The sequence below is a fragment of the Misgurnus anguillicaudatus genome, chromosome 5, assembly GCF_027580225.2.
Source record: "Misgurnus anguillicaudatus chromosome 5, ASM2758022v2, whole genome shotgun sequence".
NCBI lineage: Eukaryota > Metazoa > Chordata > Actinopteri > Cypriniformes > Cobitidae > Misgurnus > Misgurnus anguillicaudatus.
Genome location: NC_073341.2, coordinates 32,381,486 through 32,393,705, shown reverse-complemented (window position 1 = coordinate 32,393,705; position 12,220 = coordinate 32,381,486). Strand labels below are relative to the sequence as shown.

Genomic DNA, 12,220 nt, shown 5'->3' with positions numbered 1-12,220 from the left:
TTCCATCTCCATTTCTGACTGAAACTGTTTACGCACAGAGTGACTAATTATACGTTAATACGTTCAGTTTAATGCAGTAACAATTTTTTTTGGGCCATTTTTTTGCCTTTATTGATAGTAGTTTAAGAGACGTGAAAAATAACTTGCAGTACCTTAAAAAAAGTAACTCAAATGTGTATATTTATAAAGTAATGCGTTACTTTTAATTAAAATACTACTTGAATTTAAAATTCTCATGCTGCGCTGCCACTATACTTTAGCGACACTGTCTATTTTTCTTAATTTAGTTTTATCCCTTATGTATAAACATATATTTTAAATGTATTTCAGGGTAACAAATACATTTCTAATTTTACAACCCATAGGGCAAAAAAAATTCCTGGCCAAAATATAGAAGTTTATATAGTAGCCTACATTTTTACAGTTGAATATATAATTTTTACCTTTTTAAACCTTTGGTTTACAGGTTTGTAACAGTTACAGTGCAATGTGATTAAATGCTTTAAAATATATTTATTTTTTTAAAATATTTAAAAATGGTCAAAAAATATATTGGTGAAAAATAAATTTTTGTAAACATATTTCTAAATACAGTTCAGCAAATATATATTTTTTGGCCATTTTATGTATATTTTGAAATATATTTAAAATTTTATTTGAAAATATATTTTTGCTGTATATGGATTGGGTTTGAGTTAAGGGTAACTTGGTTTCCTTGATAAAAATTTTAATCCAATTGTGAGAAACTTTGTGAAACCACGGCGACCCTGGGGATGGGTCATAGCTAGGTGACCCCCATAATTTTTGACATAATTCAAACTTATGCACCCTTCCCAGGTAAAAAATATAGTAGTATGCTTTAGTGTATTAGAAATATGATTAAAGTACATGAAGTATAAAACAAGTATGCTTCTACTTGTTGTGCTTTATTTAAAGAGTATTTAATATATACTTTTAAAAGTATAATTTTAGTGTATGCACAAAATGTACTTAAACACAACTATAATTTGCACTTTTTAAGTGTATTTCAATTAGAATGGCGATACAATGCAATTGTACTGTAAGTGTGCTTAATTGCTCTTGAATCTTGATTTTTAGTAGTGTATTTTAGTGCACTTGAAGTTTAAAAAAAGTTGTTCCATTTTAATATACTATTTACACTTAGTCAAATAGATGTTAATTTGAAGTTAATACATAAATGAATAAACTTAACTATATTTAGATTTGACTAAAATAATACAAAGTGTAGAAAATATACTTAGTACAGATTAAAGTATATTTTTAATAGAATTATTTTTCACCTAAAGACCTTTTTTAAAGGGCAATACACCAGTGACAGCTTTTGTATTTTTTTCCTTTAAGGCATGTGTTATTGAACAGTAATCTGTCAAATGTAAGTGTCTAAGTTGCAGTTCCTTATAATGATGCCCAATGAAGAAGTTGACCCCATAGTGAACCATACAATGACAGAAAGACCGGTTAAGGCCAGTTAACTCATGCACAGAAGTGTGTCAATGTTTAGGGCTGGAAATGGAAACAGTTCACATCAACTTCAGGACAATTAAAATGTGTATGTGGCAGTGACGTGAGGCAGACACTAGGGACTAATGGGTCGAATCTCTGGTTAAAATGACAGCGCAGTAGGAAGGTGAAGCTCTCCATAAGCGCAAAGGCTTTTAGGTATGACAGCACCATTACGTGTGTGCGTGTGGAGATTGTGTAGATGGATGTGTTTTCTCATTCACATTAGCTCTCGCCATCTTCTCTTCTACCATCTAAAATGCGAGTCATTTGTTTTTGCCTTTTCTGACTGATTGCCTCTGTTATTCCAAATGACTGGTCTGAAAAATACACGCTGCTTTTCACAGCAATCTTGACTGATAGCTTGAGCCATTCTGTATTTTAGACCCCTCGCATTGTTTTTGTGTGTTTGTGTATTGGCAGATCAGACGTTGTTTAGAAAGGCTGTTTTAGAATTTGTATTATTTTATGATATTTTGCTGAACACCAGACAATGTGTTGATGCGTATTGTCTTGAGATTATGAAGAGAGGATTAAAGATGCATTCTTTTCTTAACAGTGATTCAAAATTACTTTTTCTTGTTTTCAATACAAGCACTTAATAAGAAACTGGAAAGCTATTTTTTGTATCAAACACTTTATCAGAACCAAATTCATAAATACAAAGCATGAACATAATGAAAGGTCAATTGTTTTACATGTAAGCAACTTTCAAGCACTCAAATTTAAACAAACAACTAGTATGATAAAAAACATAAAATACAAAACAGTACAAACAATCATTTTATCAGAATGAATGCAGCTGAAATTAAATGTCTGCACTTATAGGCAATAGGCAGCTTCAAAAACAAGGCAAAGGAAGTAGTTGATATTCAACAAAAGCACTAAAAAAGCAATAAATGTAGCCCGTGGGACAATTTATATTTGATGTTTTCTCTGTGCAATATCTCACAAGTGAGAAATATTAGCAAAGCCTCTCGAGTCTTATCATTACATACAACTTGGACAACAAGTGGATTGTAGGTTGATATGAACACACAATCTGCAAAGTGGACAATATAGTTCATAACAACTTTGCTTATTCAGTACTGCCTGGCCCCATGGCTTTTTTTGTCACCTTTCACCTGATTCTTCCCATTTCTAGTATTGTTTCCTTGATGACTGGTGGACGTTCCATCAAAAGTGCTGAAAAACATAAAGCTTGTTTAGAGTGAAATATGAATTATCACATTTTCTGGGTTAATTTAACCCAACAGCTGGGTTGAAAATAACCCAGCATTTGTGTGCTATTCATCTTTCCTGTAAAATGTAATCACATAATGCACCTGTGAACGTGTCCTGTTAACTTGCTCTCATCTACCAGGTTGTTCAGCTTGTAGTAATCCAGGAACGTCCGGGCCACGTTTCTGCCCAGCTTCATGTCTGTGAAGAGTAGATTAAGGAGCATTCCAGATTGCATCACACAGATTATTACATCTATTGCTAGGTTAACTAGTAGAGCAATGCGCTAGCAACTCAAAGGTTGTGGGTTCAAATCCCTGGGAACAAAGATACTGATAAAAAAGAACCTTGACTGCACTGTGAGTCGATTGATAAAAGATTTTGGATAAAAGCGTTTGCAACATGCAAAAATGTAATGCAATACAGCTCTCTTAGCTGTATAAACAATGCTGACAGATCCATGCACTGCAAAAAATGATTTTCAAGAAAAAATTTTCTTAGTATTTTTGTCTTGTTTTCAGTAAAAATATCTAAAAATTCTTGAATTAAAAGGCTTTTTCTTGATAAGCAAAACGACCCAAGAAAATAAGTCTAGTTTTTAGACCAAAAATATCAAATTAAAGTGATTTTGTGCATAAAACAAGCAAAAAAAAAATCTGCCAATGGGGTAAGCAATTTTTTTTCTTGAATGTTTTATGCACAAAATCACTTACATTTGACCCCCCTAAAAACTAGACTTATTTTCTTGGGTCGTTTTGCTCATCAAGAAAAAGCATCTTAATTTAATTTATTTTTTTAGATATTTTTACTGAAAACAAGACAAAAATACTAAGATTTTTTTTTTTTGAAAATAATTTTTTGCACTGTAAACAATGCTGACAGATCCACTGCAAAAAAGATTTTCTTACTAAACATTTTTGTCTTGTTTTCAGTAAAAACATCAAAAAATTCTTAAATTAAGATGTATTTTCTTAAAAAGCAAAATGACCTAGGAAAATAAGTTTAGTTTTTAGACAAAAAATATAAACTTTAAGTAAATTAGTGCTTAAAACAAGCAAAAAATCTGCTAGTGGAATAAGAAAAATCTTCTTAAAATAAGTTTACTTTTTTCATAAACACTTAATTCAAGAAAAAATTTCTTATTCCATTGGTGTTTTACTTAACTTTAATATTTGTTGTCTAAAAACTACACCAAAAATATCAACCTTAAGTGTTTTTGTGCATAAAACAAGCAAAAAAATCTGCCAATGGGGTAAGCAAAAAAATCTTGAACATTTTTCTTAAACACTAAATTCAAGAAAAATTTGCTTACCCCATTGGCAGATTTTTTTGCTTTTATGCACAAAATCAAATTAGTTTTTTTTTGGTCTAAAAACTATTTTCCTGGGTCGTTTTGCTCATCAAGAAAGCATCTTAATTTAAGAATTTTTAGATATTTCTACCAAAAACAAGACAAAAATTCCAAGAATTTTTTTCTTGAAAATCATTTTTTGCAGTGTAGGTCATTTTGCGCATCAAGAAAATACATCTTAATTTACTTAATTTAAGAAAGTCATTTCTTGCAGTGTGTATAAAACCACACAGGTAATTTTTTTTTTTAAAGAATATGTAAACATAATACAACAATTTATCTTAGATATTGGTCTTATATAGTCTCTATATTCCTAAAGATACAGTTGACAACAAAGCAAAATTGGGATGCCTCAGAGGTCCCGCCACACTTAGGACGCTGGATCCTTGGAAATCTTTAAATCTCTTTTCTGACGTGCCGCAATTAATCGAAAAATAAATAAATGAATGAGAGCCCGATTTTCTCCCATCTCGTACCGGTGCAACCATTTGCAGTAAATAACTGGCCAATACCCAGCAGAGCAATGCGGAGAGTAAATAAGCGGCACGGCGGAGCCAGCGCTCGACTCCTCGTGAGGATAAATCAAACGCCTCTCAGTCAAGTCAGCCAAAAAGGAAAAAACGCATCTCATTCCTGCAGTTACTTACAGCCGAGCTTTATTTAAATTCATGCATCTACTCCACAACCTCCTCACAAGCCTTTCCTCCACTGTGCCCACGTTACAGAGAACATCAATTACCAACAGCACTGCATCAAAGAGCTGTGAGGGCACTTACAATGCAGCTGAAAGGGAGGAAGCCATTTAACACTAAGAGCCGCACACTAGGCAAACATTGAACTGAAATCATTTTCCTTTCATTCAAACTCTATATCTGAAGATTTCAAATAAAAGCCTGATCCAGTGTGATTTAGATCACAGTCTATAGGACGGATCTGGTTTTCCCTGATAAATTTGTGTTATAGGCTACCTTGTGATTTAAATCCTGTCCGAATAAAGCACTCCTGCGTTTTCACACATAAACTCTGTAAAGTTTATGAAGCAAATTACCTACTATTACATCTGGTTACCTCAGGGGTTCCCCAAGGAATCTAATCTTCTCTGGATGGAAGTGATCATTTTTTCAACAATGCTTCTCCCCAATTATATTGACCTTCATCTAACACAAGTAAAGTTTCATGTGTTCATTTTCTCCCTGGGGCATAGTTTAGACCTTTTTGGCAAATGTCTGGGTATTATAACAATTGATGGTTCAAAACTTGAACTTCAAGTACTGTCATCATGCAAAATAAAAATGTAAAAGAAATGAAATTCAAATCAATTCCTTATTTTGAATTATTTTCTTCCAATTAAAATTGTACTTCTAGTCCAGTTCATTTGAATGGATTTCGTGAGGCATCCAGACCAAATGACTCTTTGTTACTAGGGCTGGCTGTGTATTAGCAAGGGCCTCACGATTCGATGCGCATCAAGGTACATAGGTCACCATACATCACAGTATATTGCGGCACGATACATATTGTGTTGTACTGCATGTAAACAGCTAAAATACAACATGCTGTGTATTCTGGTAGGTGTATCTCATTATATTGATAACTCAGCAGACAAAAAAAACCTAGCCAAATACTGATCACACTGTAAAAAATTGATTCAACTTAAAGGTGCAGTGTGTAAATTTTAGTACACCTAGTGGTGAGGTTGCAAATTGCAACCAACGTTTTAGTCCACCGTTCACCGAAATGCATAGAGAAGCTACGGTAGCCACCACCGGACAATCATGTCATCGTTGGAGACAACTTAGTAAAAAAGTTTGTCCGTTAAGGACTTCTGTAGAAACAAAATGGCGACTTCCATGTAAGAGGACCCTCTGTGTATGTAGATAAAAACGTCTCATTCTAAGATAATAAAAACATAACACTTCATTATGAAAGGTCTTTATACACCACTGATAATATAGTTATGTATTTTATATTGCATTTCTGTCAAGAGATCCTTATAAAAGTTACACACTGCATCTTTAAAAAGTTACTTCAATTGGTAAAACCTAAAAAATTAAGTTTAAAATTTTTCTAAAGTGAAAATTTGAAAAGTCAAATAAACAAAATTTTTAGGTGTTATTAATTGAAGTAACTTTTTAAGTTAATGAATAAAGTGCAAATTGTGTCACTGAACTTGTTACGTCTTTATGGGGCGGTTTCCCGGACAGGGCAAGTTTGAGCTGCTTTAAAGGGAAAGTAAGTAGGGTTTTAATCAAAATTTTATTAATCAAAATCAATGTCTCTATTCATAAATACGTCCTCGCTGGTGTCAAATGACCTCTGCCAGTGATCGGACTTTTCTTTGTAAGCTTAAATTTCTTCTCTTTACTTACATTGAACGGGTAAGTCCAAGGAGGCTTCCGGATTTCGTTCCGCTGTATTGATAAACTATAACAGCAGAGAGGGACAAAAAGCACTGGCCTACCAACGCGTCTCCACAACGCGTCCCCATTCAGAACACGTGAACCAGCCGAAACGGACAAAGAGATCAGTGATTACATAATTCTACCGTAGTTGCAACACGCATTTGGAAAAGCGAGGCGCTAGAGAGCACTATTCGTTTGAATGCAAAATACAATTTTACCACTAGATGGGGTAAATCCTACTTATAGTCCCTTTAATTTAAAAACACCTTGTCCTGACTCATTTTCAGTGACATTGTTTTGTCTCAAGATGCATATCTGCAGTGTTTTTTGTAAGGTATGTTTGTAAAAACATCTTAAATGACCTAATATTAATAAGGCCCAGTTCTGGATTAGCCTAAACCCTGTCCGGGAAACCGCCTCTTCAAGCGGTTTGATGGCTCTGATACTTGAGCTGTGAGCTGGTTGGTTGCTGTGGTAATGTCCCGCCCCTCCTCTGTTGTGATTGGATGGCCGTGTGAGAACTGACATTGACGAGCCGAGCTTTTCACTCAAAGTCCACACTCAGCGCCGAGCGTGGAAAAACCGCTGAGCACTGAGCTGCTGGTTTATTTGAAAAACGGCGAGTTTCCATTGGAATCAATTGAAAACATGCACTGGCCGCGGGCATAAAAGCTTTGGTGTGCACGCCCCCCAAGCCACTTAATAAATTGCATTAAGTAAACTAAATTTATAAAACTGCACTGAAAAAAGCTTGTGGACACCGGTTAACACGTTTATGTAAGATTTCTTAAAATTAAGTTAACATAATTAACATTAATTTCAACTTTTTCAATTTAATCATGTTAAACTGTGTACATAATTACTTTATGTTGGTTACGTAGATCCAAAAAGTAAAAAAAAAAACCTAGAAAATCTAAGAAAACTTAATTCAATCATGTGCAACAAATGTTTTTTTCAGTGTGATATAGTTTTTGGTAAAAAAAAATTGGGATAGTTAGCTGTATAGATATTTTATAATAATATTTATAACATTCAAGGATGTAAACAAATATTCAAGACTGGGAGGAACAAAAGTAAAATTATCGACCATTAATCTGAATATTGAAAAACACACCCTGTTCAATGTATGATGTTACAAGCATGCCCACACTCTCAGTACACAAGCTGTCACTTGGACCTTTATGTACTATTTAAGAATAGCCAAATTATCCATATATACATTTGGTACAAATATGTACATTTGAGGTACTAATATGCACTCTTTAGGTACAAATGTGTACTTTTAGTGACACCTTTAGTGCTGTTTTTTGTATAATTCAGACCACAGAAATGTCCAGGTATGTGTGTTCCAGTAGCTCAATTGGTACTGTGTTGTGGTAGCAGTGCAACAGCCCGTAGTTCGATTCATTGGAAACACATAAACTGAAAAATATTGTATCACTTAAATGCACTGTGAGGGCCCTATCTTGCACCCAGCGCAATTGACTTTGTCAGTGACGCATATATCATTGGTATTTTGCACTGGCGCACAGTGGGTTTTTCCCTCCACAGACGCACGTCGGCAAACTAGGGAATGAACTTGCACTCCCTGGGTGGTTCAGCGCAAAAAAGGAGGCGTGTTCCGGCACAAACCATCCCTGATGCTATTTTGCAGTTTCAAAAAACAATTGCGCCACTGACCAGAAAAAACTAGTCTAAAGTCAGTGGCGCGTTGCGCGTGGTTCATTATGCTATTTTAAGGGCGCATGCTTGACCATAATGTATAGCGTGCACAACGCGCACACACTTTGCTTATCTACACAGATGCAACAATTATTTTTGCAAATCATAAATTGTTACAATAAAAAATATTAACACATGAGATAAGGGAAATCATAGTGGTGAGCATTGTGGTGATAGTTTTTATTTATTGTGTGGCTGCGTGCTGCGTTAAAAAATTCTCATGCAAATAATGATTAAAATATTTTCATAAGTTTGTTGTGTGGCTGTATTACGTTTATTTTATGTAAATAATAAATAAAATGTTTTCATAAGAAACCTTAATGTATGTGAACTTGATTTGTAAGTGTACTTTGGGGTGGGACTGCTTGCGTTTCTTGGGTCCGATTTGAAAGCCCCCAAACCCTTTAACACTTTCAGCGGTGAGGGTGGACGCAGCGATGTCCTCTGCTGGCGTCAGGTCATGTGTAGAGGCAGATTCACCTCCCGTTACACGGCCTGCCTGATTTATGCTGGCAAGCTTGGGATTCCCCCGCCTCCTGACATCATTGAAGTGCTTGCGGCGCAACGTCCTGGGGATGCCAGCTGATGAGACAATTGTGGCTATTTCCTCCCATGCCTGTTTCACCGACGCTGATTTGGGCGTATTTCTCCCATCCCCATACAAAACAACTTCTCTGTCTTTGACTGCTCTTACAAGAACGTCGGTCTCCTCGGCTGTGAACCGCTCCTGGCGTGCGCCTGGTAAATCCATCACAATAATATCAACCTGCCATGGAACTTGCGCACTTGCGTTTAAAGGGAATGTTGGATAGCGTTCTGATTGGTTTATTTGACGTTACGCCCAAACCACACCTATGAATAATGAACCTACTTCAGACCAACCCCTTATTGATTTGCGCCTGGCGCAAGAGTTATTTCTTCCAACAACTTAGACAAATTAATACATACCTATATTTTTTCAATGCGTGCACTTAATCTTTGTACAGCGTCTTGTGAATGTGTTAGCATTTAGCCTAGCCCTATTCATTCCTTAGGATCCAAACAGGGATGAATTTAGAAGCCACCAAACACTTCCATGTTTCCCTATTTAAAGACATGAGTAGTTACACGAGTAAGTATGGTGGCACATAATACAAATTTTGTTTGGATCCTAAGGAATGAATGGGCTAGGCTAAATGCTAACACATTCAAGAAGCGCTGTACAAAGATTAAACTTGCATGCAAAGATAGGTATGTATGAATTCATCTAAGTTGAGGTAAAAACATAGTAAAATATTGAAAAACGGCAGTGTTTTCCTTTAATGTAATTGTAAAACCTGAAGATCCACATATAATCACAGACATAAAACATTATTTGTAAAACAAATCCCATCCACATAGTGCCTATGCTATGTGACTGTATGTTATGATCTGTGATAGATCTTTGTCTTGTAGGACACTGGTTTAGAAAAGATGTTTCATCATGATCTGATAAGAAACGTTTTCTCCAGCTGTGTGTTGTGGTTAACCTGCTGCTCTTTTGCGGCCGGACACTGTTGATAAATGAAAACAGAGGTGTTATTTTTCACCTTTGGCTGTCAGAACTTTACTGATGTTCCCCAATCGCATGTCAGACTGTCAAGCTGTTTGAGTGAAACAGCAGCCCTGGAAGAAAAACAAGGTGGAAAGCGATTCAGTCGTTTTTTTATTTTTATTTTTCCAATTTCTTCCGACGGTCAAATAATTCCTTGGCCACATAAATCCAGAGGCCACGGCTGCAATCCTATTATCCCAAGCTGTTAACTCGTAAACAATCCTTCTTTGATATGAATGATCCAACCGACGGACTTTGTGCCACATCTTATGTATATGACACTTGCGCACATTCGCGCTTAATGACAATTCAATCCATGCTCCTCTTTGATTTACTTGGGCACTACTTCTTTATTCATAACCACTTCAATCTTCGAACATAATTTGACCATCTTTCAATGAAATAAAATGGCACTCAACATGACCTTGATTATCAGAGAGGTCACAGTGTCTGTCCTGAAACTCTTCCATTCGGTCTTTCGGATCCAGCAGTTTTTTCATTGCCCCCCTGCTTTCTATGGCCTTGACAGCCACCGCAGTGTTTGGAGTCATTCTGGGATTCATCCCTCACCCAGCGGGTTGATGGGAACTCTCTCCATGCTTCCAGACCCTGTCTTTACACCCCATCTGGCCAGGGCGGCAAACACTGCAGCCCTTCCAAAAACAACTGCTATTTTTGGATGGCGAACAGGGATGGCACTTTAAAGGATGACTGAAAAAATGTGGTATGACACAGCATTCCAGATATTTGGACTTTAGCCTGGTTTTTACAGGAATATTACTAAATATAAAATATAATATCCAATTTATTTTTTATTTAAAATTTGCTAATGATTTTAACTTATTTGGCTCTACCAAATAATAATAATAATATCACATAAAATTATTTATTTTTTGTCAAAATACTGTAAAGTCTGAGTTTGAATTAAAGGTATGGGAAGAAATTTCTCGCACCTTTAAAGTTTATTGTACTAACAACAAATTTTATTGCATGTCACTATTAGTTTTGCATTGTTATTACTTGCATTTGGCATTGCTTTCATCTCTGCATGAACCTGCCACCAATTTTTGGGTCGTGACCCTCCAGCTGAGAACTGGTATGGATTTCACCATTGGTGACCGCTGGCAGAAGTTATAAAACGCTTACACAAATCTTTCATCCATCACATTTTTGCTTTGACCTCTTAAAAGTTTCATCCTACCCATCTGATAAACAAAAACTCTTCCAGTGAGTAAGTGCGTGTGTTCGCGTGAACTCAGAAATAGCCCAGGAACCCGCCGCGTGCAGATGGCCTCTCCACTTGTGATGTCACAACATAGCCATTTATAACAAGAAATATGTGATGGAAGATCTGGTAAGGAAGAGGAGCAGACTTCATCAGCTTCACAGCTGCGAGCGAGACTCTCCTGCGCTCTGATTGGCTGCCGGCCAGGGCCCAGCAGCAACCAGAACGCCTGGAACAACCTGGAAGCGGGAGGAATACAAGGTACTGCCAAAACGATGGAGGGTGGAATTTTCCAAAACATTCACCGTTCCACCTGCACGGTAGACGAGAACTGTTGCATAATAACAAGCCATAACTGCAAATTTAGGCCTTTACCATTTAGACTTTCAAGAGTAAAAACAATTGTTATATATACTGTGCCAAATATTATATACGATACATTTTAAAAGGCATTTTTGGAACCGTCAATGATAATCCTTTTATACTCCTTTTACTTCTTTCTTTAACACTCTTTATTAGTTATTTTTTTATTAAATAAGCTTTAAAGTTTCATTTGTTATATTAGCAATAGTTGAAAAATAATTAAATGTTAAAATTCCACAAAATTCAACACTTTCGTTGTGTAATGTATAGATTTTTTGTTGCTGTTTTCTATTTTGGAAAGTACACTGCAAAAAATTATTTTCAAGAAAAAAAGGTTCTTAGTATTTTTGTCTTCAGTAAAAAGAAATTTCAAGAAAAAAATTGCTTACACTGCAAAAAAATGATTTTCAAGATTTTTTTCTTGTTTTCAGTAAAAATATCAAAAAATTCTTAAATTAAGATGCTTTTCTTGATGAGCAAAATGGGGTAAGCAAATTTTTCTTGAATTTAGAGTTTAAGAAAAATGTTCAAGATTTTTTTGCTTACCCCATTGGCAGATTTTTTTGCTTGTTTTATGCACAAAATCACTTAAATTTAATATCTCTGGTCTAAAAACTAGACTTATTTTCTTGGGTCGTTTTGCTCATCAAGAAAAAGCATCTTAATTTAAGAATTTTTTGATATTTTTACTGAAAACAAGACAAAAATACTAAGAATTGTTTTTTTTGAAAATCATTTTTTGCAGTGTACCCCATTGGCAGATTTTTTGTCTAGTTTTTAGACCAAAAATATTAAATTTAAGTGATTTTGTGCATAAAACAAGCAAAAAAAACTGCCAATTG

At 35.3% G+C, this 12,220-nt stretch overlaps 1 protein-coding gene across 2 annotated transcripts in view; it reads right to left on the bottom strand.

Moving 5' to 3' along the window:
- Positions 1-2,127: 2,127 nt before the first annotated feature.
- The window catches only part of agbl4 (AGBL carboxypeptidase 4), a 524,893-nt gene continuing 514,800 nt past the window's right edge, over positions 2,128-12,220 (bottom strand). The window contains exons 11-12 of one of the 2 annotated variants that reach the window (XM_055168759.2): positions 2,847-2,943; positions 2,128-2,706 (exon numbers count right to left, since the gene is read on the bottom strand). In XM_055168759.2, coding sequence (XP_055024734.1) covers positions 2,604-2,706; positions 2,847-2,943 — 200 coding nt within the window. In that variant the 3' untranslated portion in view covers positions 2,128-2,603. The remainder of the gene's footprint in view (positions 2,707-2,846; positions 2,944-12,220) is intronic. The other variant, XM_055168758.2, reaches the window with a different exon arrangement.